At 38.6% G+C, this 26,715-nt stretch overlaps 1 protein-coding gene across 4 annotated transcripts in view; it reads right to left on the reverse strand.

Annotated features, from left to right (window-relative positions):
- Nucleotides 1–26,715, reverse strand: part of LOC111875580 (DNA polymerase zeta catalytic subunit) — a 156,311-nt gene that overhangs the window by 64,133 nt on the left and 65,463 nt on the right. For all 4 annotated transcript variants that reach the window (XM_033755866.1, XM_023871931.2, XM_033755865.1 and 1 more), the window contains one exon: nucleotides 18,887–19,106. In XM_033755866.1, the coding sequence (XP_033611757.1) occupies nucleotides 18,887–19,106 (220 nt within the window). The remainder of the gene's footprint in view (nucleotides 1–18,886; nucleotides 19,107–26,715) is intronic.

Raw genomic sequence — 26,715 nt, forward strand, 5'->3', positions numbered from 1 at the left:
ACAGATGGTGCTCAGGCAATGTCGGGAATACATAATGGTTTGGTCGCACGTATCCAGAAAGTCGCACCTCTTGTTAAATGGACACATTGTTGCATACACCGCGAAGTATTAGCTGCACGCCGTATGCCCTCCAAAATGAAAATCGTTCTAGACGAGGCAGTAAAAATTGTCAATTTTATTAAAGCCCGTCCTCTTAACAGCCGATTATTTTCTGCGCTTTGTAATGAAATGGGAAGTGATCATGAACACTTATTATTGCACTCAGAAATCCGATGGCTGTCCCGGGGTAAGGTTTTGACGCAGCTGCTTGAGCTTTGAGACGAAGTAAGGTTGTTCCTCATAAACTCCAATTTCAGTTAACACACTATTTAAATGATTTCGCATGGCTCTCCTCTCTTGCTTACTTGGCGGGCATTTTTAACATCTTGAATACTCTTAACTCGAGCCTTCAAGGTACATCTGTCACCGTGTTTTCTGCGCAAGACAAGATAGAGGCAACAATCAAGAAGTTAAATTTGTGGTGCAGCCGTATCGAGAAAGGAAAATACAATTCCTTTCACATGCTGAGTGATTTCATTGATTCCAGTGAACAACCCATTTCTAGTGATGTTGCTGAAAGTATGATTGAACATATGAGGTCATTGGCGTCTCAACTACGTCTGTATTTTCCGTTTGGTCTTGAAAATAACAATTGGATGAAAAATCCTTTTGTAGACTCTGAATTTGAACTTCCTTCTGCCGAGGAAGAGCAACTTATCGAGCTGTCCTGTGATTCGACGTTCAAATTGCTGTTTCCTTCGTTACCATTACTGGAGTTTTGGTTCCAAGCTAGGTCTGTTTACCCTGAAATTTCCAAAAGGGCTGTAAGACATCTGTTGCCATTTCGCACTATATATCTGTGCGAGACAACATTTTCTCATCTTGTACACATGAAAAACAGATATAGGAACAGACTTAATGTGGAGCCAGATCTACGTCTGAAATTATCCAGTTTTGATCCTGACATTCGAAAGTTGACGTCTGAAAAACAGCACCAGCCATCAAATTAGCCGAGTGTTAAATTCATAATATTACACCTAATTGATATGTTCGTAATCTTCCGAATATCTCCATTTATAACAGTATTTTATTGTCATAAATGACACATTTAGTGTTGTAAAATTTTAAGTTACTGCTTCATTTTTATGATATGTACTTGTAAAATTTAAAAATTTCCATTTTGGGCTTTATGGGGGCCGTGGTGAATTACCATTCGGTACAGGGGGTCTGCGGCATCAAAAAGGTTGGGAAACACTGGTCTAGACAATCAGCTCAAAGAGGGTGATAAGGTTGTCAGCCCTATGCGCCGGCCGCGCTTTACTTCCCAGGAGAATTATTTAATTAATTCCTGGTACTCATTTCTGTTAGAGGCTGAGTAAACCCAAGGGCCTAGTGCGGCTGGAAGGATTAGGTAAACTGAAAAAAATTCAATGACCTCATCGGGACTTGAACCCACGACCATCCTAGAAATGATATATTGAAATTAAAGGGCAGGAAATGTGTGTAAGAAGCCCCATACACTCTTAATCTTCGCTAAAGACAGTGATGAGTAGTCAGCTTGACAATTCAAATACCTTTATCACATGGGAAGAGCAGGGTAATCCTCATTGACAAGACTTCTCACTACATGCCAAGTTCATCTTAACTTAATTTTACTATACTCCTCTTTAAGTGAATGCTTTTAATTTTTACAAAACATGGGAAAGTGACAATACATTAAAAAGAAAATGTTGCTTGTTTTATGATTTGAATATCTGTCTAAGATCACAAGAAATTTCCTGAACTGAAATTCAATTTTTCATGTCTTCAATTTAACAGTAACAACACAACTACAAACACATTATCAAAACATAAACCTACTTACACAATACTGTTTGTTTTATGTCTGTTTCTCTCCTTTGATGTTAATGAGGTAGTCTTCCTTCTACCTGACAGAGATAACTTTTTGCATTTTTTTCTTTGCAGTTGTCTTTCCAGCTTCTTGAAGTATATTCCATTCGAGTGCCCTATGCACTTCTCATCATTCACTGTTATTGCACATACTGGTGATGCAGGGAATCTCAGTGAGTTACCACCCAATTGAAGGAATTCACTAAGTACATTTTGGGTCTCGGTAGTTACAGCAGAGCTGTCCACTCTGTCTCCTACAAAAAGTTCTGTTCTTTCTTTACTTGCACTTTTCCTGCCAGTAATATAAATTTTAGCATTCGCTTTCTCACCCCATTTTATGGACGTAGCTCACTTTGCTGGCATTCTTTCCTTCATTCTGTGGAGAAAGACCAATATCAATTGAATTTTCTTTTAACTGTATTATCTCTTCTATATTTCCCCTCCCACAGAATTGTTTCAGTATGTTTTCCTTCAACCAAAGAAACTTCCACTGGGCGTTCATATGTGTAGGAAGGCAGTGTACCGACAGTATCAATGTCCGAACTTATTTCGGGGAGAACATGACAATTTAATAACTGTTTAGCAACCACCATTTCACTTGAAGAATCTGTCCTTCCATTGCACTGCATGAATGGTTTTACTATTTTCCCATTAGATTTTGAACTGCAAGATGTGTAATGCACCTTACAATCCTGTGCCATCATCCTCCTTGAGTGTCTTAATCTGGTATCATTTCCTGGGTTTTCGTTCTGATCTGAATTGTTAAGAGTGATTGAAGTTTTGCATGAAACATTCTTCTTCTCTGCTGAAATTTCTTGGGCTATCTGAGTATCATAATCAGCCAACAAATCTGTGCTGAAGTCAGAGAGATATGAAGATTCAGAAGTTTCTGAACATTGTTCTGAAGATAACCATGTGCTAGATGTGTTCCCATTACAGAAAAACTCATTCAGTTGAAAGTCATTATCCCTTTCTAACAAGCTTGACTGTGCCATGAGCAATGGATCACCAATCAAGACACTCTGCCTGTACTGTTCACAGTCCTGACCATCTACATCAAACATACCTCTAGAACCATTCAACTGCAAGTCATGTGCAGAGCCATCTGATGTGGACATGTTGCAACATATGACAGAAAGTGGCAGGACATTTATTTCTGAATTAGAAGACTCATCAGCTGGAAGAAATGGACCAAAGACATTACCAAATTGCTCGTCTTTAGAATCAGCAGACTCTGAACCTAAATATCCCATAACCTGAACGGCACTATCTTCTGAAACTTCTGACAAAGAATTAAATAAGGATGGATTACTATTAGGGTCTACTAACATATAATCAGCAGTGATATTCTCTGAAACTTCCATCAAAGGCTCTGAAAGAATTTTCAAAGACTTATATTTTGTTACTTCTGAAATTGCAGGATCTACACAGTCTTCAGGAATTGCTACCAAAGCATCTGGATCAATTACAGATTCTCTTACTATACCATTTTTATGACTGGTACATGTCACCAAATCATTTATTGAAGACGGACAATCCTGAGGCAATTTTCATGACTGGTACATGTCATCAAATCATTTATTGAAAACGGACAATCCTGAGGCAAAGTCCTCATGCTTCCTACACCAATAGGACCAATAACATTCTGAGCAATACTGACAAACTGTACGACTCAACTGAAGTGATTTCTGTATCGATTTTCATGTCTGTAGTATCTAAAGGATCATTACAACTTTTGGTATCCATCACTGAACCATCTGTTGTTACTGGATCAGTCTGTGATGCTTCTATGCTCTCCATAGTTACAGAGCCATCACCATCTCTAAGAAGGCCCAACAAACAATTTCTTACAGTGTCATTCTCATATTTAGTGGGAGTACAGGAGGTCAGATGGGATGGAGGTGGCATCGCACCAGCAGGAGACTATACATTTTTCTATGGAAAGGGGAATGAAAATCATGAATTAGGTACAGGATTTTTCGTACATAAGAGAATCGTATCAGCAGTTAAGAGGGTAGAATTCGTTAGTGATAGGATATCATATATAATACCAAAAGGTCACTGGTGTGATATCATTGTTATGAATGTTCACGCCCCAACAGAAGATAAAATTGATGACATAAAAGATAGATTCTATGAAGAACTAGAACATGTATTTGATAAATTCCCGAAGTACCTTATGAAAATTTTGATAGGAGATTTCAATGCCAAAGTAAGGAGGGAAGACATTTTCAAACAAACAATTGGGAATGAGAGTTTGCATGAGATTAGTAATAATAATGGAGTTTGAGTAGTTAACTTTGCCATATTAAAAAATCTTACTGTCAAAAGTACAATGTTCCCACATCGTAACATCCATAAATTTACTTGGACATCTCCTGATGGGAAGATACAGAATCAAATAGACCATACTTTTATAGGAGATGGCACTCAAGTATACTTGATGTCCGATCATTCAGGGCAGCAGATTGTGATACTGACCACTACCTGGTGGTGGCAAAGGTTAGGGAAAGACTGGCAGTGAGCAAACAAACAACACACAGAGTTCATAAAGAGAGGTTCAATCTCAAGAAATTAAATGAGGTAGAGGGTAAAGAGCAGTATCATGTAGAAATCTCAAATAGGTTTGTGGCTTTGGAAAACTTGGACACTGAGGTGGATGTTAATACAGCTTGGGAAGCTATTAGAGAGAATATAAAAATGTTTGCCAAAGAGTGTCTAGGTTATTATGAACCGAAGAAGCATAAGCCATGGTTCGATGAAGGATGCTCAAAATTGTTAGATCAAAGAAAGCAGGCCAAATTGCAGTGGTTACAGGATCCAAGCGAGTTAAATGGGGATAAACTAAACAATATAAGACGTGAAACCAGCAGGCATTTCAGGAACAAAAAGAGGGAATATCTGAAAGACAAAATTGATGAGCTTGCAGTGAACAGTAAGAACAAGAATATTAGAGACCTGTATAGAGGAATAAGTGATTTTAAAAGGGGTTACCAGCCTAGCAGTAACTTAGTGAAGGATGAGAATGGTGATCTGCTTGCCGATTCCCACAACATTTTGAATAGGTGGAGGAACTACTTCTCTGTTATTCAATGTACATAGGGTCAGTGATGGCAGGCAGACAGAAATCGATATAGCTGAGCAGTTATCTATGTTAAGATTCAAACTTGACTATTTCCACATCTCATGGAACTTGTTTCTGTATGGATCTATGGAAATGAAATAAATGAATGAATGAATAATACCTCATCCTAGCCCTTTTGAGGTTGAAAGTGCTATTGCAAAATTGAAACGGTATAAATCGCCAGGTAGTGATCAAATTCCAGCAGAACTTGTTCAAGCAGGAGGCGAAATATTACATTCTAAGATCCACAATCTAATTACTTCTATTTGGCATAAGGAAAAATTGCCTGATCAGTGGAAAGAGTCTATTATTGTACCAGTTCACAAGAAGGGTGATAAAACTGACTGTAGTAACTATCAAAGGATATAACTGCTATCAACTTCATATAAAATTTTGTCCAATACTGTTCTTTCAAGGTTAAGTCCATATATAGATGAAATTATTGGGGATCATCAGTGTGGGTTTCGACGTAAGAGATCAACTACAGATCAGAACTTTTGCATTCGTCAGATACTGGAGAAAAAATGGGAGTACGATGAGACAGTACATCAGCTATTCAAGGACTTCAAGAAAGCCTACGATTCAGTTAGGAGGGAAGTATTGTACAATATTCTGATAGAGTTTGGGATACCCATGAAACTAGTTAGGTTGATTAAAATGTGTTTAAACGAAACATACAGTAAAGTCCGTGTAGGTAAACATTTGTCTGATAAATTTCCTATCCAGAATGGTCTAAAACAAGGAGATGCTTTATCGCCACTCCTTTTCATCTTTGCCTTAGAATATGCAATTAGGAAGGTCCAGGGAAACCAGGTGGGACTGAAACTAAACGGGATACATCAGCTGTTGGTTTACGCCGATGATATGAACCTACTGGGTGATAATATAGATACCATAAAGAAAAACACACAAACTTTAATTGACGCAAGTAAAGAGTAAAGAAGTAAACACAGAGAAAACTAAGTATATGTTACTGTCTCGTCACCAAAATGCAGGGCAAAATCATGATATAAAGATAGGAAACAGATGTTTTGAAAATGTGGTACAGTTCAGATATTTGGGAACAATGATAACAGATCGAAACCTTTTTCAGAAGAAAATTAAGAGGCGACTGAACTCAGGTAATGCTTGCTATCATTCAGTCCAGAACCTTTTGTCTTCTCGTCTGTTGTCCAAAAACATAAAAATTAGAACATACAAAACTATAATTTTGCCTGTGGTTCTGTATGGCTGTGAAACTTGGTCTCTGACATTAAGGGAGGAACGTGGACTGAGGGTGTTTGAGAACAGGGTGTAGAGGAGAATATTTGGACCACAGAGAGATGAAGTCACAGAAGTTGGAGAAAACTGCATAATGAGGAGTTTCATAACTTGTACTCTTCTCCAAGTATAATTAGATTGATCAAGTCAAGGAGGATGAGGTGGACAGGTCATGTAGCACAAATGGGGGAGACAAGGAATGCGTATAGGATATTGGTGGGAAAGCCAGAAGGAAAGAGACCACAGGGAAGACCAAGGCGTAGGTGGGTGGACAATATTACAATGGATCTTAGAGAGATAAGACGGGATGGTATGGATTGGATAGATCTGGCTCAGGATAGGGACCAGTGGAGGGCTCTTGTGAACACGGTAATGAACCTTCAGGTTCCATAAAATGCTGGGAAATTCTTAAGTAGCCGCACAATTGGCGGCTCCTTCAGAAGGGCTCAGCTCCATGAGTAAGTATGTAAGTCATTCTCATATTCTGTTTTCATACCTCCTGCAATTACAGGATATCTTCCATCAGTAGTAACTTGCTTAACATACATTTCTTTCTCAGGACCAGTTGAGAGACAAAATTCATAAGTGTTTAGCTCTGTGACACCATTACAAAACATCTCACTGTTCGAAGCCAATACAGATGTGTCACTCCTGACACTTGCACTGAAGGTTTAGGCACTGGTTTCTGTAGAAACGATTTTCCTCTCATTCCAAACCTCTTGCACTGTGGCATATCAAGAACATGATCTGTACCATCAATTTGTGGAACAGTCTCATTCTCATCATCCCAAAATGTTTTTTCCCCACAGTGAGTCATCATCATGACTGGTAAAACTATGGAAATAAAATCAGATATTAATCAGATACCATGTAAAGACCTTGAACTCATGACGTCTCTTATTACTGTCTTATTATTTTCACAGGTGAGGAAGCCACAAATTTATCTGTCAGAATAATGACAACCCATCATCTGTGACAGAAGCAGAATGAATTTCTGAAACACTGTGCATAGAAAACACACTGCAGGCAATGTCTATCATAACTGCAGTGTAATGAATCAACCATTGTCATTGCTATTACAAATAACTGAATAAACACAGACAATTAACACTTCAAAGTGGGGGCAATTAATTTCCAATCTGTAGCATGACATGGGAGCAGTATTTAAGGGTATTCAAATTATGCTCTAATAAGTGCAAAAATGACATGCATTTTGAAATGAAAAATCTTACATGGTTGTCTTTCAACAGGAACAATATTTGGAATGTTGGTTCCCTACTGACTCTTAGATTATATACAAAGAGAATCAGTATGTATGTATGTATGTAAGGGGTGGGCCATAAAAACTGGCCGCTGCACTGCAACCTTCAATCATCTATTGTGCTTAGAAGAATCAGTAAATAGTCACAAATGGAAGTAAAACAGCTGTAATGGATGTAATAGGTTTTAACGTGTATCACTAGGTATCAGCACAATCGAGCTTCATGATAATCTATGTAGCAGACGCACATGCATGTTCAGAGGCTGGTTTCAGTAGTCAAAATGATGACAGTGCTCATGGCTGTAGTACTGAAGAGCAGCACTCTGTTGAGCGTTTCTTGTGACCAAACAGAACAAATGCAAAGGGCATTCATAAAGAAAAGTTCCCTGTTTATGGTGGGAAGTGTTTGCCGTGTAAAGCTGTTTACAATTGGGTCGAGAAATTCTCTCAAGGACGTTTGACAGTCACAGATGATGCTCAACCAGGTTGAAATGTAGGTGTGAAAGTGGCTGAGACAACGGTCAAAAGACTTCAATGCTGCGGATTTTGATGCACTGGTAAAGCAAGAGGACAGGTTTATCAATTTTGGTGGAGGATATGTCAAGAAATAAACGTTTCTTCCAGGTTTAAACATCACACATATTTTACATTTTATATCCATGTGTGGCTTATTTATTAGTTAGTTATTGGAGAGGGTGGGTTTCCCCATGCACTTATACCTGTATTGGTCCATTGTGCTTCCCTCTATGATTTCTACAAGTCTCTATATCCTACCGGTACTGGTGCTTACCATCAGTCCTGCCCAGCCAGCGAGACTGGCTCTACTAGCTGAGAGGTATCTATAATGCTTCCCCCATCTACCAGAGGTATTAGAGACTGCTGTTGGGCGGGAAACATCCGTAATTTGGCTCAGTGACCTCCTTTGGAGATATGAGGTTCTTTTACGTGCCATAAAGCTACGACACGGGACCCACAGCTTAAAGTCCCTCCCGGAGGACTTGTTCCCTGAATTTTTCCGCCCTTAAAAATTTGACGACCTCCACCGGGTATTTGAACCCGGGTACTACAAGTCACGAGGTGGAAACGTTACCTCTAGACTATGGAGGCCGCTGGCTTATTTATTAACTCTCCCTTGTATATGTGCATTTTATGTTGCCTCAGAAACCTTTTGTATGTCACACACCTCAGAATACCCACTGATGCAAGGAGCAATTTCACAGTCCTTCTGTCATGTTTCCTGCAGACTACACACAATCCTGTTAGCACAGATTTTTTTTCTATGAGAGGGATTATGCACAGTAACTGCACCCTTCTCTAGTAATTTTTCTGCCACTTTCTTAGGAACATTCATTCTGTTTATTTTCATGGTACCCACACAATCAACGTTTCATGACTTCAGATACGTTACAGATCTGGAGTATTGTAATTATCATGCCATAACATATAGCTTTTGTGGAGCAGGGGTTTTGAAAATTTCATAACTACTACTCTTGTTTTCAGCATGTTTTTCAAAACAGCTCCTTTCTGATATACACTATGAAGGACCATAGGTAACCAGAACTGGACACACATAACTTGAATGTCTTTATTCTAAACTGTGATGATTTCAATCAATGTTACTGTTCGAAAAACAGGTAGCCCTTCCACAAGGTAAGTGATTCACCAATGGAACTGTCTTGTTGGAGCAGGTAAAGGGTCTGGAATTTTGAATCTAGGTGAGTGATGATAGGATGAATTTTTGGGTCCTTTATATGTATCCTTGGAAGTGCTGTCTATGCAATCCAAAATTGGACGACTACCAGCCTGTTTCGTTAGAAGTACAGACTCATGCTGGGAATCTATACAATTGCCATAACCATGAAAAATGCCATGAAAATATACATTTCTTCTACTGTCATGGGCTGCCAATCATTTTTGCTGGATCACTTAAAAATATTACCTCTTGAATTTGTAACCGTCCTGCACAGTGACTGGTCTCATCCACAACTGCCTGTACCATATCCTTATCATAAAATAATTCAAGTACGTACATATTTGTACAATGCCAATAACAGACTATACACTACCTTGAGGGTCAAAACCTTATCCCTATCCATTGTAATTGTCCAAGTCCTCTCAATGAAAATTAGTGTTAATCATACAGAAACTCTCATCATCACCACTTACAGCTCATCATCATCAGTAATCTGTCAGATGACAGGTCCACAGTCTCTTCCAAAACAATTCCCCCACTTAATGCGATCTAGACCTCTCTCCTTCAAATGACAGTATCCTCTTCTGTCCCCAAGGTCATCCAGCATCTTCTTACGTCTTCTTCCTCGTCTTCTTGTCACTTCTATCCGCCCCTCTATCTTTCCTTCAATTACTTCTTTTAGAAGGCAGTTTCTGCGTAAAACATGACCAATCCAATTAGCCTTCCGTTTTCTTATTTCATGTAGGATATTCCTCTGCTCACTGACTCTAATTAACACTTCTTCATTTCTCACATAATCGGTCCAACTGATCTTCTCCATCCTTCTCCAACACCACATTTCAAAACTTTCCAGATGTTTCTGATCTACTGCCCTAAGTGTCCATGTTTCAGCCCCATACAGAGCTATGCTCCAAATGTAGCATTTCACTAGTTTCTTCCTCAAATTTAAGTCCAATTTGCTGGTAAAAAGATTCTTCTTCTTGCTAAATGCAGCTTTTGCCATGGCAATCCTGGATTTAATTTCACAAGTACACCTTCCATCATCTGTTAACAAGCTACCCAAATATTTAAAACATTTCACATTCTCCACTTGTTTTTGGTCTATCTTTATTGTGACTGGGGTTGGTTGTCTCGAAATTTTCATTACTTTTGTTTTCTCCACATTCATTTCCATGCCATAGCACCTTCCAATTTCAATTAGTCTATCAATCATGCCCTGTAGCACAGTTTCTTCCTTAGCCATTAACACAAGGTCATCTGCATATTTCACAGTTTGAATAATTTGCCCTCCTACTTTGAAGTCACCGAGCCCATCCAGAGCTTCCTTGGTAAGGCATTCGCTGTACAAGTTGAACAGAATTGGTGATAAACAGCATCCTTGTCGAACTCCTCTTCCAATCTGCACACTTCCTGTCTCCCCCCTGTCCAGTCGTACTCTAACTTTCTGATCCATGTACAATTTGCTAATCAATCTTCTTTCATGCCAATCGATACCTGTTTCTTTCAGGATCTGCATTAATTTGGTCCAGTTTACCCGGTCAAATGCCTTCTGCCAGTCTATGAAGCAAACACACAGTTCTTCATCTATCTCCAAAGTTCGTTCCGCTATAATTCTCATCATCCCAATTGCATCCCTGGTTCCTTTTCCTCTTCTAAATCCAAACTGATCTTCTCCAAGTACATCCTCTATTTTCCTTTCAATTCTTCTTTTAAGTATCTTTGCTATTATCTTTGCTGTATGTGCAATAAGACTTATTGTGCGATGGTCGCTGCATTTTGTAGCTTTTGTCTTTTTCTTTAAGGCAATCATTGTAACTTCTGTAAAGTCCTTGGGCCACTCTCCACTTTCAAATACAGTGTTCATTAGTTTTGTCAGTGTTCTCAAACCACCTTCTCCCAGCAACTTAAGGACATCTCCAGGTACATCATCATCTCCTGTAGCCTTTCCCTTCCTCATTTCCTTGATAGCTTTTTCCACCTCACTTTGTAAAATATATGGTCCTTTCTCGTCTGTATCTACTTCTTCTTCCGGTTCAACTTCTAAGGTTTCTGGCCGATTAGGTCGATCATATAGTTCTGTAATATAATTTTCCCAAATTTTCAGCACTTTCCTCTGATCTACTATTCTATTCCCCTGGGAGTCTTCGATGCCAATATTTTGAATCCCATGATTCTCTTTCCATCCTAGTTCTTTTGTCTTCATGTACATCAAATCATAACGTCCTGTTCTTTGAAATTCTATAATCTCATTACATATCTTCTCAAGATATTCCTTTTTGGTCCCAACCGTGGCTCTCTTCAATTCATTACTCAGTCGCCTGTATTTCCTCCTGCATTCTTCATTGTTTACATTCTTCCATTTCCTTCGCTCCTCCATTTTACTCATCATCTCCTGTGTAACCCATGGTTTTCTTGCTATCTTCTCAACTTTACCAGCCAGATCACTAATACTATCTAACATGCACTCTTTTACTCGTATATTGTTCCACTGCACTTCAGCATTTCTGCTTTCACTTTGAATTGCACCGAGTTTCTCTTCTAGGGTCTCCTGCATGCTTTGTCTTTGAGCATATAACTTTTCCAAATCCCATCTAGGTCTGCGCTTTTGAAATCTTATAATTTTCTTTAACCTGGTTTGGAACTTGGCAACCAGTAAGTTGTGGTCAGAGTCAATATCTGCCCCAGGAAGCGTCTTCACATCCTTCACACTGTTTCTGAATCGATGTTTCACAAGGATGTAGTCCAGCTGATGCCTCTTCCAATCCCCAGGTGCCTTCCATGTGTAAATTCTTCTCTTTGGCTTCTTGAACCAAGTGTTGGTAACAATCAATCCATTTCGTTTCCAAAAGTCACTAAGCATTTGATCCCTGTGATTCTATCTTCCTAGTCCATGTGATCCAACAATATTCTGATATGATTCACCTTCAACAGTGCTATTCCAGTCTCCCAGTATGATGCTGTTTGTCTCACCTCTTCCATCTTCCTGAAGAATTTCTTCAACTGTGTCATAAACTTTTTCCACTTCATCATCTTCATACTCTGATGTTGGCATGTACACTTGTATAATCAGTATATCTACAGGTTCTGCCTTTAACTTCAGAGCAATAATTCTGTCATTACAAGCAATCTTCTTAACAACACTCCTCACTACACTTTTATGCACCACTATTGCCACACCTCTTTCAGCCCGTTCACCTCCGGAATAATACACTGTATAATCACTTCTTATTTCACCTTGTCCTTTCCACCGCACTACACTGACACCTAGAACATACACCTCATTTTTATGCATTTCCATTTTCAAATTCTGCAATTTGCCTGCTTGATTCAAGGTCCTTACATTCCATGTTCCAATCTTGTAGCCATGATGTTCCTTCTGATCTTCACACTTTTTCTTGTCGTAACGCCTGCATGATATTTTCTCTAGAAACACTCCCTCCGGAGATCCGATTGGGGGAGTAGTTTACCTCCGGATTGTTTTGCCTCCAGAGGAAACATCTCGCATATATGGTATCTCTGTTTTTGGAAAGAGACTATCCAGGAAAAGTGATAATGTGGTAGTTTTTCCATTTGCTTTCCACATCGCAGTACAGCAGCCGTTCAAACCACTCTGGTCACGCCTGCTGCTATACGAACTTGAACCATCTCGAGCATCATTTGCTCTGTGCTTCAAGTCGCTACTGATGACGCTGCTTCCGGCATCAGTTTTTGGTGTCTCTCTTCGTCTGATGCCTACCCTTTGACCTGTCCAGCAAGGGAGGCCCTGCCAGTAGCTACGCTACCGCTGGTATAGCTCTCAGGGTCCTTGGCATACTCAAACCCCCTCACCACGATAAGGTGGAGACACCAACGAGGGGGCACTTACAGCTAACAACACAAAATCTTCCTCATCGTGAAAATCACTTTCACTGCATTCATCTGTGTCTCGCAAACTTTTTCTACTAATTCGTCACTTTCTACGATTCCAAAAGTATCACTAGAATTCAGTTACTGCTACTTGATGAGGGCCGCGCCATAGCTCAAGCGGTTAGTCGGTGCCCGGGTTCGATCCAGGGTCTGGTCAAATGGGATTTGTGGTGCACAAAGTGGTGCTGGGGCAGGTTTCCTTTGGTTCCCCTGCCAATCTTCATTCCACCAATTGCTCCACAATCACCCTCACCTGTCATCTGGGGCTGGTACAATAGGCCAGAAGTGGTCGTAGTACAAGGGGCTTAGTCCAACGCCACTAGCAATAAAAAATATACTGCTACTTGATAACTGGATTTGCTGAATGCTCATAATTCATAAATACATGTGATTATAACTTTATCACTGATTTATACACTTCATAAATAACTACAACTACACCACACATGTAGCCTTCTCTTTGTTATGCTGCTAACAATCGAGATTCCTCATAGCCAACCATAAACTGCCACTGCATGCTTGCAACTTGCAAACTGACTCATCAGTCAGTCAGTTAAAATGCTGCTGGCTTTCACAGTACAGTCATTTCTGGCTTCAGTCTCCTTGAGATTCATGATCAAGAGTTCATGATCAAAGCAAAAGGATTACTGGACGTAATCCACTCAGATTTATGTGGACCTATGGAAGTTGAGTCCTGGAATGGAGCTAAGTATATTCTTACCTTTACTGATGAATTCTCTAGAAAGGTTTTTGTATATTTCATAAAGTCTAAGAATGAAGTGTTTACTGTTTATTGTAATTTCAAGGCTTTCGTTGAGAATCAAGTTGGGAAGACTATTAAAGCCCTACGAACTGACAATGGTGGGGAATATATTTCTAAACATTTCTCTGATTATCTCGAGCAAAATGGGATAGAGCATCATGTGACAGTACCTTATAATCCTCAACAAAATGGATTAGCCGAAAGGGTTAATCGTAGTCTTTGTGAGATGGCCAGATGTCTGATGAGTGAAGCAAAGTGTAATAAGCGAATGTGGGCAGAAGCCATCAATACGGCAACTTACATTAAAAATAGGGTTCCACACAAAGCTTTGATAAATAAGACGCCACAGGAATGCTGGTCTGGGGAAAAGACTAATGTATCCCATTTTAAAGTATTTGGATGTGTGGCATACATGCATGTACCAAAGGAAAATAGGCTTAAATGGGATTCTAAATCGAAGGGGATGTGTTTTGTAGGATACTGTGAGAAGTCTGGAAACTACAGACTGATTGATCTGTCCAACCCTAAATCGGTAACATTTGCACGAGATGTCATTTTCTTGGAAAATGTAAGGGCTAGTGTAGATGAAGAGAATGTAAATGCATCTACTGATTTCATCAAGCCTAGCTATTTTGGGTCTGAGATCTCTGATAGTGGGGATCAACCTGATGCAGAAAAAGTATTAGATGACTCTACTGTAAATCTGAATGAGAGTGATCATACTCCGGTTGCATCTGTATTAAGTGATGCTGAAACTGATGATGTACTTGCAGTTCCTGTACAACAGGTTGAGAATGAACCAGGTACAATGATGAGGGTTAGACGCCCACCATTGTGGTTGCAGGATTATGAAACTAATTTCATGACTGTTGAAAGTTTTGTTGACAACTGTCCAGATTCATATTCAAGTGCTGTTAGAGGACCTGATAAAAATAATTGGAAAAGGGCAATGAAAGAGGAGTATGATGCACTCATTCAGAATAATACATGGAATCTAGTAGAGCTGCCCAAAGGTAAGAAAGCTATCTCATGTAAGTGGGTGTATGTAGTTAAAAAGGACTTACAGAGTGATCCCAAATACAAGGCACGCTTAGTTGCTAGAGGTTTTTCTCAAATTGATGGGATTGACTATAATGAGACTTATTCACCAGTTGTTGGAAGGTCTGTAATAAGATTTTTGTTAGCCTTGACTGTTGAGTTAAATTTGAAGATGTATAGTCTTGATATTTGCACAGCCTTCTTGAATGGAGAATTAGAAGAAGAAATATACATGACTCAGCCTGAGGGTTTTACTGTTGAAGGATTGGAAAATAAAGTTTGTCTATTAAACAAAGCTTTGTATGGATTGAAGCAAGCTTCACGTACATGGAATACTACTATTACTAAAGAGTTGGTAACTCTTGGTTATGAAGTTTCTGTTAATGAGCCATGTATGTTTTACAGAAAGATGGATGATTCATTTACTGTTTTAGCATTATATGTTGATGATTTCTTAATTGTAACCAATGATATCTCTGAAAAAGAAAGACTTGTAAAGAAACTAGGATCTAAGTTCAGATTAAAAGATCTTGGAGAAACTAAGTACTTGTTAGGTATGAGAATTAGGAAAAGGAATGGAAGTATTTATGTAGATCAAGAGGAATACATATGCAAGATACTGGAAAAGTTTGCCATGATAAACTGTAAAAATGTATCTACACCTCTTCCTGCTGGTTGTAAGCTAGACAGAAACAATTCTGATAAGTTAAGTGAGATTTTCTCTTATCAAAGTTTGGTTGGCTGCCTCAATTACTTAGCTCTTATAGCAAGACCTGACATTGCTTTTGCAGCCAGTTTCCTAGGTCAATACAATTCTTGTGCCACGGCTGAACATTGGAAATGTGCCAAGCATGTATTGCGTTATCTAAGAAAAACTAAGGACCTGTGTTTGGTGTATTCTAAGACAGGAAAATCCATTGTTGGGTACTCTGACTCAGATTATGCTAATGGAGAAGATAGGAAGTCTTACTCGGGAAACATTTTTGAATTAGCAAATGGACCTATTTCTTGGGAGGCAAAGAAGCAGAAAAGTGTTGCACTTTCTACTACTGAGTCTGAATATATTGCTCTAAGTGAGGCTTGTAAGGAGGGTGTCTTTCTCAGAAAAATGCTGATGGAACTATGAAATGATGACTCTCCAATTTTGATGAATGTTGACAATCAAAGTTGTATCAAGTTAGCCTCAAATCCAGTATTTCATTCCAGATGTAAACACATCGATGTACGATATCATTATGTAAGAGAGGTAGTACAGAATGGATTGATTGATCTTGAATATGTGCCTACAGAAATTATGAAGGCCGATATAATGACGAAGAGTTTACCTAAGGTGAAGCATGAATATTTGCTAGATGCATTTGAATGAAACCTTTTGATTGTATAAATTGAATTTATGTGCCCATGTGATTGTACCATAATATTTTGGTTATTATTATTAATTAGAGTTATTTAATTTACATGCTATGATTATGGGGGAATGTTGGTAATACTAATATACGCATGTTGTTTCTGTTGTATATGTTGGTAATAATTATATACGCATGTCGTACAATCTGACCACATGGCTGTCCCAGTACGGTTCCAGGCAGTGTGGTGGTAAGTTGGTTTTTCGTATGCGCACGTGCACACTAGTGCATATACCAGATGATATTACTGGATGTAAAAGTGGAAGTGTGTGGATCAAGAAATAAAAACTGCAGAAAATAAGGTTTTACAACATTACACACGTCAAAGGACCATCTATTTACGTAAAAATGACTACAATAGCTCTGAAACTAACTGTAATATAAAGTAATAAATATAACCTTGCACTTGTCATTTTATGGCATACAACATACATGGTCTAATGAACATACTAAACACTCCACATTGAAGAGTTAAAGGGTAATTTTCCAGTGTGAACCACCATTGATAATTGTTGAATAAAGAAAGTCAGAAATGTATGCATAGCATCTAATAAGGTGAATTATCTCAAAAGCCAAATGACGTAGGGAAAATGTGTAATGGATATGAAACATGTTTACTCTATAAATTCTGTACAAAACATGTTTTTTGCTCTCATAAATATTTATCGAGTTACACTTGAGGTATGTGAAGAAATGCATGCAGGTGCCCACATAAAGTGTTCATTATAACTGTCCGATACAAATGCAAATTGAAATGACTTGCAATCCTGTAAAATTCTCCAGTACCAAATTGCACAAAAATCTGTTCACCACTTATCAATCTATATCATGCATACAGATGGACTGAGAGACTAAGTACCTTAACCTTTAAGAGCCTAGCGACACTGTATGGAGACCTTTAAAGTGTAGCAGAGTGGCCGTGCGACACCGTATGGGTATGCGCAGTCCACGTGAGCAAACAGTGTTTTAAAATCAAATTTTACGATAGAAATTCTTGTTCTACTTACATTATTTTTGGGCACCCACTTTATAAGTAGACAGTCTTCCCTCCTGCGTCATGTAACTGAATGCAGAGTCTGACGTCGCAATTCATGCACTTTGTCCGGATATAACTCCATTTCCCATGCGAAAAGCACATACGACACCTCAGTCTCGTATTAGAGTAAGTCGGCCAATGATGTCGAGTGGCCTCCTCTAATCGTAACGCTTATAAAACATCGCAATTTCAACTATCCACCATGGCCTCATTTCGCATGGAAGAAGCCGAAATTGAGAGGCTGCTCATAAATCACACCATTCAGAATGCGGTACAGACGGCTCTGAAAGTGGTGAGGAAGCAAGAGGGAAATGCGGGGCTATTGCAAGAACAGTACCTCTGTGTGGCTAGTCCGAGATATACGCAGTCAGAGTTTCTGAAGGACAAAGTATGATAAGACTTCGCCCACATTTGTGCATACAGAAAGGTTCCGACGTGACTGGAGAATGTGCAATACAAACATAAACTTCCATCCCTTTTGCCAGATAAGACATAGTAAGACAGGATGTCAGCAGCATGCATTTATACTGCAGAAAAGTTTTGTGCAGAAACTGTATGCATACAGTTTCTGCACATGCATATGCTCGAAATTGGGAAAAACTTTTTTGGAATCAGTGTAACAATTTTTACAGATTTTAAAATCTGTAAATTACAATATCTGATTCTGTATTCTTTCTAGACAAAAGAAGTGTTCATTTAGTTCGTTTATCACAAAAATTGTAGAAATCACAGCATTTTCAGTAACATGCTTACAATTTTTAATACTCTACAATGGCAGACATTTAAATTAACTCCCGCCTGCTGCCAATATGGGAATTTAAATTTAAATTTAATATGTACCCAGCAGGGTTGTGAATGCACTTAAAAAGATGTATGGATAAGCTGAAAACTAGATAAGTCATGTAAGATTTGAGATTTTTACGGCAGTAACTATGAAGAAAGCAGACTTCTTGGATGTGGAGCCGTGTAGACATTGTGTTAACTGACGTTTCGGAGGATCATACTGCCTACAAATTCAGGGTAGAAGAAAAAAGGAGAAAATCTGCAAGCGAGGAACCAGAGTGAGCAGGTGCTAACAGACTATGGTTTGGATAATTCATGTTAGGCTACTGTATTTGTATGGTGACACATTTTATCCTCATTTAAAATGCTCTAATGTAAAAACTGTGCACTAATTTGCTATGTTGTGGTATGGTGCACTGCAAAATCATAAATAAGTAACACTGATTCAAGTCTGCATGTGTCATCACATTCCTTTCCCTGGTATGTAATTTCTGATAAAAGCAAATCAAGACATAATGTGCCAGTTTTAAGGAGCAAATTACAGACAACCTTTCAGCAAACCAAAACACCTAATGCTTCATAAACCTATAATTTATTGTACTGAAGAGATCATTGGAATTTGAGTGTATGAACACATCTGAGACCAGGCATGCATGACTTTTCACTTTAAAAGCACTCAGCACATACCTTTTTACATTTTCTTTCTGATGGTAATCATCTGTGTAACAATCCAGTACTGCATCTAGGGGTTCACTGAAGTCTTGCATATCTTCATCATCACAGCCATGTATTTCCTCATCTTGTAATTCTTGGCATATCTGAGACCCCAAGATACTATCTTCATCAATATCAGCAATGTTCTCGAGATTGTGAAGAACTGCGGTAAGCTCTTCATCTTGGGAATCCACTGGACACAAAAATTGATAATGGATAAAGGATAAATTTTAAAATATGATGTGGTCAACTATATTGAAGTCATCGAAAGACGTCTCTTGCAATGATCCCCTCTACAACTTCCTCAAGCTGTTAATATTTCCCCTCAAATATATTTCCATATATTCCCTTCCAGCTATGTATCATTTCCATTCACATGAATGTCGCAGTGACAACTGCTTTGGTCTGAATGCAACATGCTAGAAAAGGCTAGATATATATAACATTAAGCACAACGGAAATAGCTTGGGTGCCATCACTCGTGCTCTGCATGTAATTTCTTTTGGGGTTTCTGTACAGTGCCACAAATCTCATTACAAAGATTCACATCAAATACTGTACAAGCTAGTGACATAAATAAGTAAAAGCACTTTAATTTTTCACGTTTACTTTAACAACCACATATTCATTTTATTAAAGCAAATATAAAACCTACAAAAGAGTAAAGTGCTTTTTCTTTATGATACACAGAAAAGAAATATTTTGTAATGAAAATATAACTATTTACAACAGCAGCAACTGGAAATAATGTCAATAATTTAAGACATGAAGGCAGTACACATCTCAGAAATAGAAACAGAGAACACTTAAAAGACAAAACTAATGAGCTTGCAAAATGCAGTAAGAATAAAAACATTAGAGCCTAATACAAAAATAAAAACTAATGTAGGAAGAGAAGATATATAGAATATGGAATACACCATCTGGACAACAATCAGTATTCATAACAAAGAAGATACTACTGCATCAACATTTGTTTTTATTATGGAGGAAGAGTTACCAGCCTATAACTGACATGATAAAGGATGAGAAGGGAGATCTGCTTGTAGATTCCGACATCATCTTGAATACATGGAACCAACTACTGAATGTGCATGAGGTTAGTGATGCTAGACAGAGGGAGATACAGCTGAGCCATTTATACCGCAATCTAGTCCTTCTAAGGTTTGGATTGCAAATTAGAAAGACCATGTACTGATAAAATTCTGGCAGAATTCAAGTACGAGCAGATGTTATGTTCAGGGATCCATAAGCTCTTAAATTCTATGTGGAATGAGGAAGAACATTTTCCACAGTGGAATAAGTCTACCACTGTACCTATTTACAAGGGTGATAAAACAGATAAGGAATTATTGAGATGAATCGCTGTTATTAACTTTATACAGAAGTTTATTCAGTACTTTAACTCGAGGTTACATTCACATATAAATGACACTACTAGGAATCAACAGTGTGAGTTTAAAAGTAACAGCTCAGTTAATAGGACTTCTGACACTTGTCAGATATGAAAGAAAAAATGGCCATACAATTAGACAGGCATTCACAAACTTAAAAAAAAACTATAATTCAGTTAGGGGGGAATTACAATACAACATATTCACTGAGTTTGGAATACCTATGAAACTAGTCAGGATAATTAATATATTGTGGTGCATTGGCTCTATGCAGAAACTGTTGAGAGTTGTGGATTGTATCAGCATGTTGCTAGGTGACAACTCTGTGAATGCTTGGATTGCACAAGAGGAAGTGTGAGTGACGTCACACCCCACTCATCCCATAACTATGCAACGCTCGGTAAACACTCCTCCCCAGTAGGTTGTGACGTCACGTAACTGGGGAGTCTGTGGAATGACTGTTGCTAGGCAATCGGTAAACAGAGTGATTATGCAACAGGGAAGCGAGGAGCGTTTTCTGCTGTCCAGCTGAGGGTTTATAAGAGAAACTGGAATGCCTAAGGAGTCCAGTGGAAGTCTAGCAGTCACTGAGTTCAGTTGTAGCGAGTGAATTGTGAAAGTGAAGAAGACATTATAAGTTCAATTGAAGTATAGCAGTCGTGGAATAAGAAGAACCGAATGCATGATCAGAAGTGTTTACATGTGATAATCAGTGATAGTCTGTGATAACTGAGAAGATATTGGGAGTGTGTAATTCAGTGACACTTGTATAGCTCCCGCATTATAAATAAGTTAAGCCTCCTGAAGATAGAGTGAAGAGATTATTGTGTAAGGTTTGTAAAGTGTGTAAACCTGTAACAGTGTTATAAGTATTTGTAGTTATGATTTGTAGGTTGTTAAAAAAAACCAATTAACAATCCGAATGGCATGCTCAGTGGCAAAACACATTACAATATGTTTATATGAAACTTACAGCAAAGGCTGTATAGGTAAATTGTTGATATGTTTCCTATTCAGAGTGGTCCTTAAGACACAGAGGATGCTTTATAACCATTGCTTTAGGAAGGACCAGGAAATCCAAGTAGGGCTAAAATTAAATGGGACACATCAGCTTCTGGTCTCTGCTAAAGAAATAAATCTATTGAGAAATAATACAAATATCATAAATGAAAAACACAGAAGCTCTAACTGATGCTAGTAAGGAGGATGGTCTAAAAGTAAACACAGAAGAAAGCAAGAAAAAGTTGATGATTCATCATCAGAATCACACATAACTACAGCTACAGATCCTTTGAAACTGTGGTAATGTTCACATACTTTGGAATAAGGCTAACAAATCAAAATTTCATTCATAAAGTAGTTACAAGCACATTAAATTCAGAGAATGAATGAATGAATGAATCTTTTGTTTTCCTCAGAGCCAAATAACATGTGTACATAATACAGTACAATCTTGGTAATAAGGCCGTGCATTAGTCCTACACATCCAGTAATCCAGCATCAGGTGCCAGACAGGTGTCCACGACTTCATGCAGTTTCTACAGCCAGCAGAAGCTGACTTGTGTTCAGTCGAGCTTGACAAACTGATTTATTTAAACCCTCACTAGTACACAGTGTTTCAGTTCTTCAGTATTTTACATTCTTATGCAGTACTTTTCAGACAGTGCTGGATTTATGAAGGTGTCCAGTTCTGACAGACGTAAAACATATAACTTTTAACTTCAAGTGATAAAGCAGAAATAATTAAGAAACTTGACAAATGTGAACACTTATTAATTTGGCTGAAGAGTATGGTGTTGGACGTGCTGCAATATACAATATTATGAAACAAAGAGAGAAGATTGAGTGTTTTGTGAAAAATACCAACAGTATCCCCACTGACAGGCAAACTCTAAAATCTGGTGAGTACCTTCAAGTTGAAGATGCTCTTTACACTTAGTTCTTACAAGAAAGTAATAGAAACACTCATATTTCTGTGGAAATTATTCGAGAAAGCAAAATATTTTTACAAAATAACCACGAGAAAAGATGATTTGATAGCAAGCAATGGATAGCTAGATAAATTTAAAAAGTGATACAGAATCAGTTTTCTAATCACAACAGGAGATAAAGTATCTTGTGATGTCTCAGATGTTGATCCTTTAGTGAAAAAATTCGAAGACAAAATTGAAGAGCTAGTCTTGGGCCAGAGCAGTTGTATAACACAGAAGTGGTCTATTTTGGAGGCTCTTGCCCACAGAAACTTTTGTTCACAGAGCTGAAGAAAGCGCAGCCACACACCAAATGCCTAAAGACCGAATTACATTCATGCCTTATTCAAAGTAAGTGGCAACCACAAACTTGAAATGCTGGTGATTGGTAAGGCAGCAGAGCCCAGAGCATTTAAAAACCAAAGTCTTCTAGTAATATACAAAAACCAAAGCCATGGTTGGGTAACATAAGAAGTGTTTACTGAATGGTTCCATTAAAGTTTTGAGCCATCAGTAAAAACATTTCTTAAAAAGCAAAGTTTACCAGTTAAAGCAGTATTAATTGTAGATAATGCTCCTGGACACACGAACAAAGACCAGTTAAAATCAAGAGAAAGTTTAATAGAGGTAATGTCCTTACCGTCAAACTGCACCCCATTTCTACCACCAATGTATCAGAAAGTTATACAGTTTGTGAAGTCATATTACAAAAAGAGCCTTCTATGCTGTGTAATAAGCCAAAATTATATCATTCAATGTCTGAAATGAACTAACCTCAAAGAGGCAGTTTTTAATCTTGCACATGCATGGCAAAATGTATCTCCTAAAACCATTATTTCTTCTTTGAAAAAGTTGTGGTTTCACATCCACTATCCACTGGTAGCAGTGACCTTACAGGGCCAGAAGAATCGGAAAATGATGGGACAGTCCTAACTTCTGATCTCCAAGAAGCAATAGCTGAACTGTGTGCAAAAGATTCATCAGGTCCAACATTTGCTGACATAAGTAACTAGCTAGCTGGAGATGATGAGGAAAATCTTCAAATCATGACAGATGAAGAGATAATCAACAATGTGCTAGAAAACGACAACAGTGAGAATAAGCAAGGGTCAAGTACTCCACCAATTATCCACACAATATCACACAATGACGCCATGAGTGCCTTCAACACATGTTATACATGGGCTGAAAAAATACAACATGCAAGCTGAAGACATCCTCACACTGTAAAGACTGCAAGACAAAGTTTAAAAAGAGGCACTTAGAAACAGAAGACAGAAAATTATTGACACTTCTTTTGTAAAAATGCAGTGAAATTAAGCGCTAAATATTGAATAAGTGAACAAAAATTCACAGTACATATTTATGTATGTAAGATTAATAAATGATAATAAATTGTTAAAGGACAATCAATTTTGAAACTTCTATGTTGTGCAGTACAACTTAATAAATCTGTTCTGACTTTTTCCAATAATAAGTCACTTTCGGTAATCTGGAAGGACCTTGATCCCATATATATTGGATTACAAAGAGTGTACTGTACAACCATTTTGCCTGTAGTTTTGTATGAGTGTGACAACTGATCCCTGACATTAAAGAAAGAATGTAGATTGAGGGTGTTTGACTATAGAGTACCATGGAGAATAAATGGACCTATGTTGGATGAAATAATTGGAGGCCAGAGAAAATTGTGTAATGAAGAGCTCTGTCACTTGGACTCCTCACCAAACATAATTAGAATGATCTGAAGAAAAGAGACCACTAGGGAAACCTAGATGCAGATGGAAAATATTAAAGTTGATCCAAAGGAAATGAGGATGTGGCTTGGAATCAACTGGCTCAGGATATGGACCAATGGTAGGATCTTCTGAATATAGTAATGAAACTTTGAGTTTCACAACACTCTGGGAATTTCTTGAGTGGATAAATAGCTCTCAGCTTTTCAAGGACTCAGATACAGGTGCTTAATAATGTATTCCTTTTTTAGATAATCAGTGCCATTATCATGAAACACTTTTCTCCACCACTGTCCACTTTTCAGGAAGCGTGGTCGGTATAGCAACTGGTTATGGGCTGGACGACCAAGAGGTTGGAGTTCGAATCCCGGTAGAGTCAAGAATTTTCTCTTCTCCAACTCATCCAGATGGTTCTGGGGTTCACCCAACCTCCTATCCAGTGAGTACTGGGGGTTCTTTCCCCGGGGGTAAAGCGGCCGGGGCATGTTAGCTGATTCAACCTCCAACTTGTGCCGAGGTCAGGAGAAAGTGGATCTATACATCCAATCCCCCATATGCCTTCATGGCACAGTACTTAATCAGTTAATGACACAGACAACTTCTTTTTACTTTACTGTCCACTTTTCTCATGTGGTCAATTTGATATGCTACAAATGACTGTAAACAGGTTCAGTTAAGTAACTACGCATATTGACAGTAATGCACGCTGCTCGAGAGATAATGATGGTTTTGTATTGCTGTCAGAGACCCCTGAGCCCCTGCCTTCACTTCAGCCTTGCACAGAAGTGTTTCTGTAATTATATACAGGATGTCCCAGGAGGAATGGACCAAACTTTGGGAGGGTGTTCCTTATGTTAAAGTATGCCGATATAACCCAAAACACCTATGTCAAAAGTTGAACGGTTACGGAGATAATGGCCAGAGAAGTGTCAAACTTTGACCGGTGTTACACACTTGTTTATTACAAAATACATATTAAAACTGGCAAGAATATGTGGATTATGTAATGTTAATAATGTACGTAAGATCAAACTAACTTGTGAGTGACATGAAGCCATAAAATTGAAGTACAAAATACTCGCTCGCCATGTCATAATTGTCCTTAGGGTTTCCAAGCACCATACATGACACATGACTGGCAAGCGATGACATAATATGGCTGCGCTATAAGCCGACCACATAACTGTATGAAACGTACATTCACAGAAAATCTCTTTTGGAATTTCGTTTCCATTATCTCATGTGGATTATTATGGGACCAAGTATGACTATTTCATAAATTATTTACACCGTCACGGGTAAACGACGCCTCATCACTGAATAAAATGATGCTTAACAGTTCGGGAAGAGCTTCTATCCAGTGGCAGAAATCCATACGCTGAGCATTGTCGCCTGGTTACAGATGTTGTACCCTTTGATCATGGTAAGGATACAGCTCTTCATCATGTAAAGTTCGCCACACCTGCATACGTGATATGCCGATGCGAGAGGCCATTCTACAGGTGGACAGACGCGGACTTCTCTCAAACATCTGAAGAACGTTCTCTCATGCGTTTCTCATTTGTACATCCTCCCTTTCCGACTGCACAGAAACACTCGGAAGAGAACCAGTCTCACGCAATGCCTGGTGAATTCGCGTAAATACACGTCGAGATGGAATCCTTCGATCGGGAAAACGCCTTTGGTACTCTTCAACAGCAGCACGTGCATTGCCACCGCAAAATCCATACACAAAATGCATATCACAATATTCAACGTGTGAAAACACAAAAGGCATTTCAGCAACACTGCACAACTACACGTAATTTACTAACCATTCACGATGCTGACACAACATACACTGTAGCCTCTGTAAGTAGTGCATGAGATTACAGCTAGTGTGACTCACAGCACTCAAGGACAAACAGATAACAGTCACAGCTGACAGGTATAGTCCGTGGACCCGCTAGAAGACCACACTTTTCTCGGCACACTTTAACATAAGGAACACCCTCCCGAAGTTTGGTCCATTCCTCCTGGGACACCCTGTATATACAGAATGTCCCAGGAGGAATGTGCCAGACTTCAGGAGGGTGTTCCTTATGTTAAAATATGCTTATATAATCGAAAACACCTATGTCAAAAGTTGAACGGTTACGGAGATAATGGCCCGAGAAAAATGTGGTCTTCTGGCGGGCCCACACACCGTACCTGTCAGCTGACAAGTCTTATCGATGTTTGGCCTTGAGTGTGGTGATGACGGCTCACACTAGCCGCATACACTCGCATACCAGAATGTGCAGTCAGCCATGTTATGTCAGTGCTTGCAATTCATGTGTCATGTATAGTGCTTGGAACCCTAATGACAACTATGACATGGTGTGCGAGTTTCTCTGTAGTTCAATTTAATGGCTTCATGTCATTCACAAGTTAGTCTGATGTTACATACATTATTAACATTACAGAAACCACATATTCCAGCCAGTTTTAATATGTATTTCATAATCAACAAAGTGTGTAACACCTGTCAAAGTTTCACACTTCTCTGGCCATTATCTCCGTAACTGTTCAACTTTGGACATAGGTGTTTTGGGTTATATCGGCATAAGTTAACATAAGGAATACGCTCCTGAAGTCTGTCACATTCCTCCTGGGACATCCTGTGTGTATATATATATATATGTGTGTGTGTGTGTATGTATGTGTGTGTATATATATATATA

The sequence above is a fragment of the Cryptotermes secundus genome, unplaced genomic scaffold (genome assembly GCF_002891405.2).
Source record: "Cryptotermes secundus unplaced genomic scaffold, Csec_1.0 scaffold1950, whole genome shotgun sequence".
Taxonomy (NCBI): Eukaryota; Metazoa; Arthropoda; class Insecta; order Blattodea; family Kalotermitidae; genus Cryptotermes; species Cryptotermes secundus.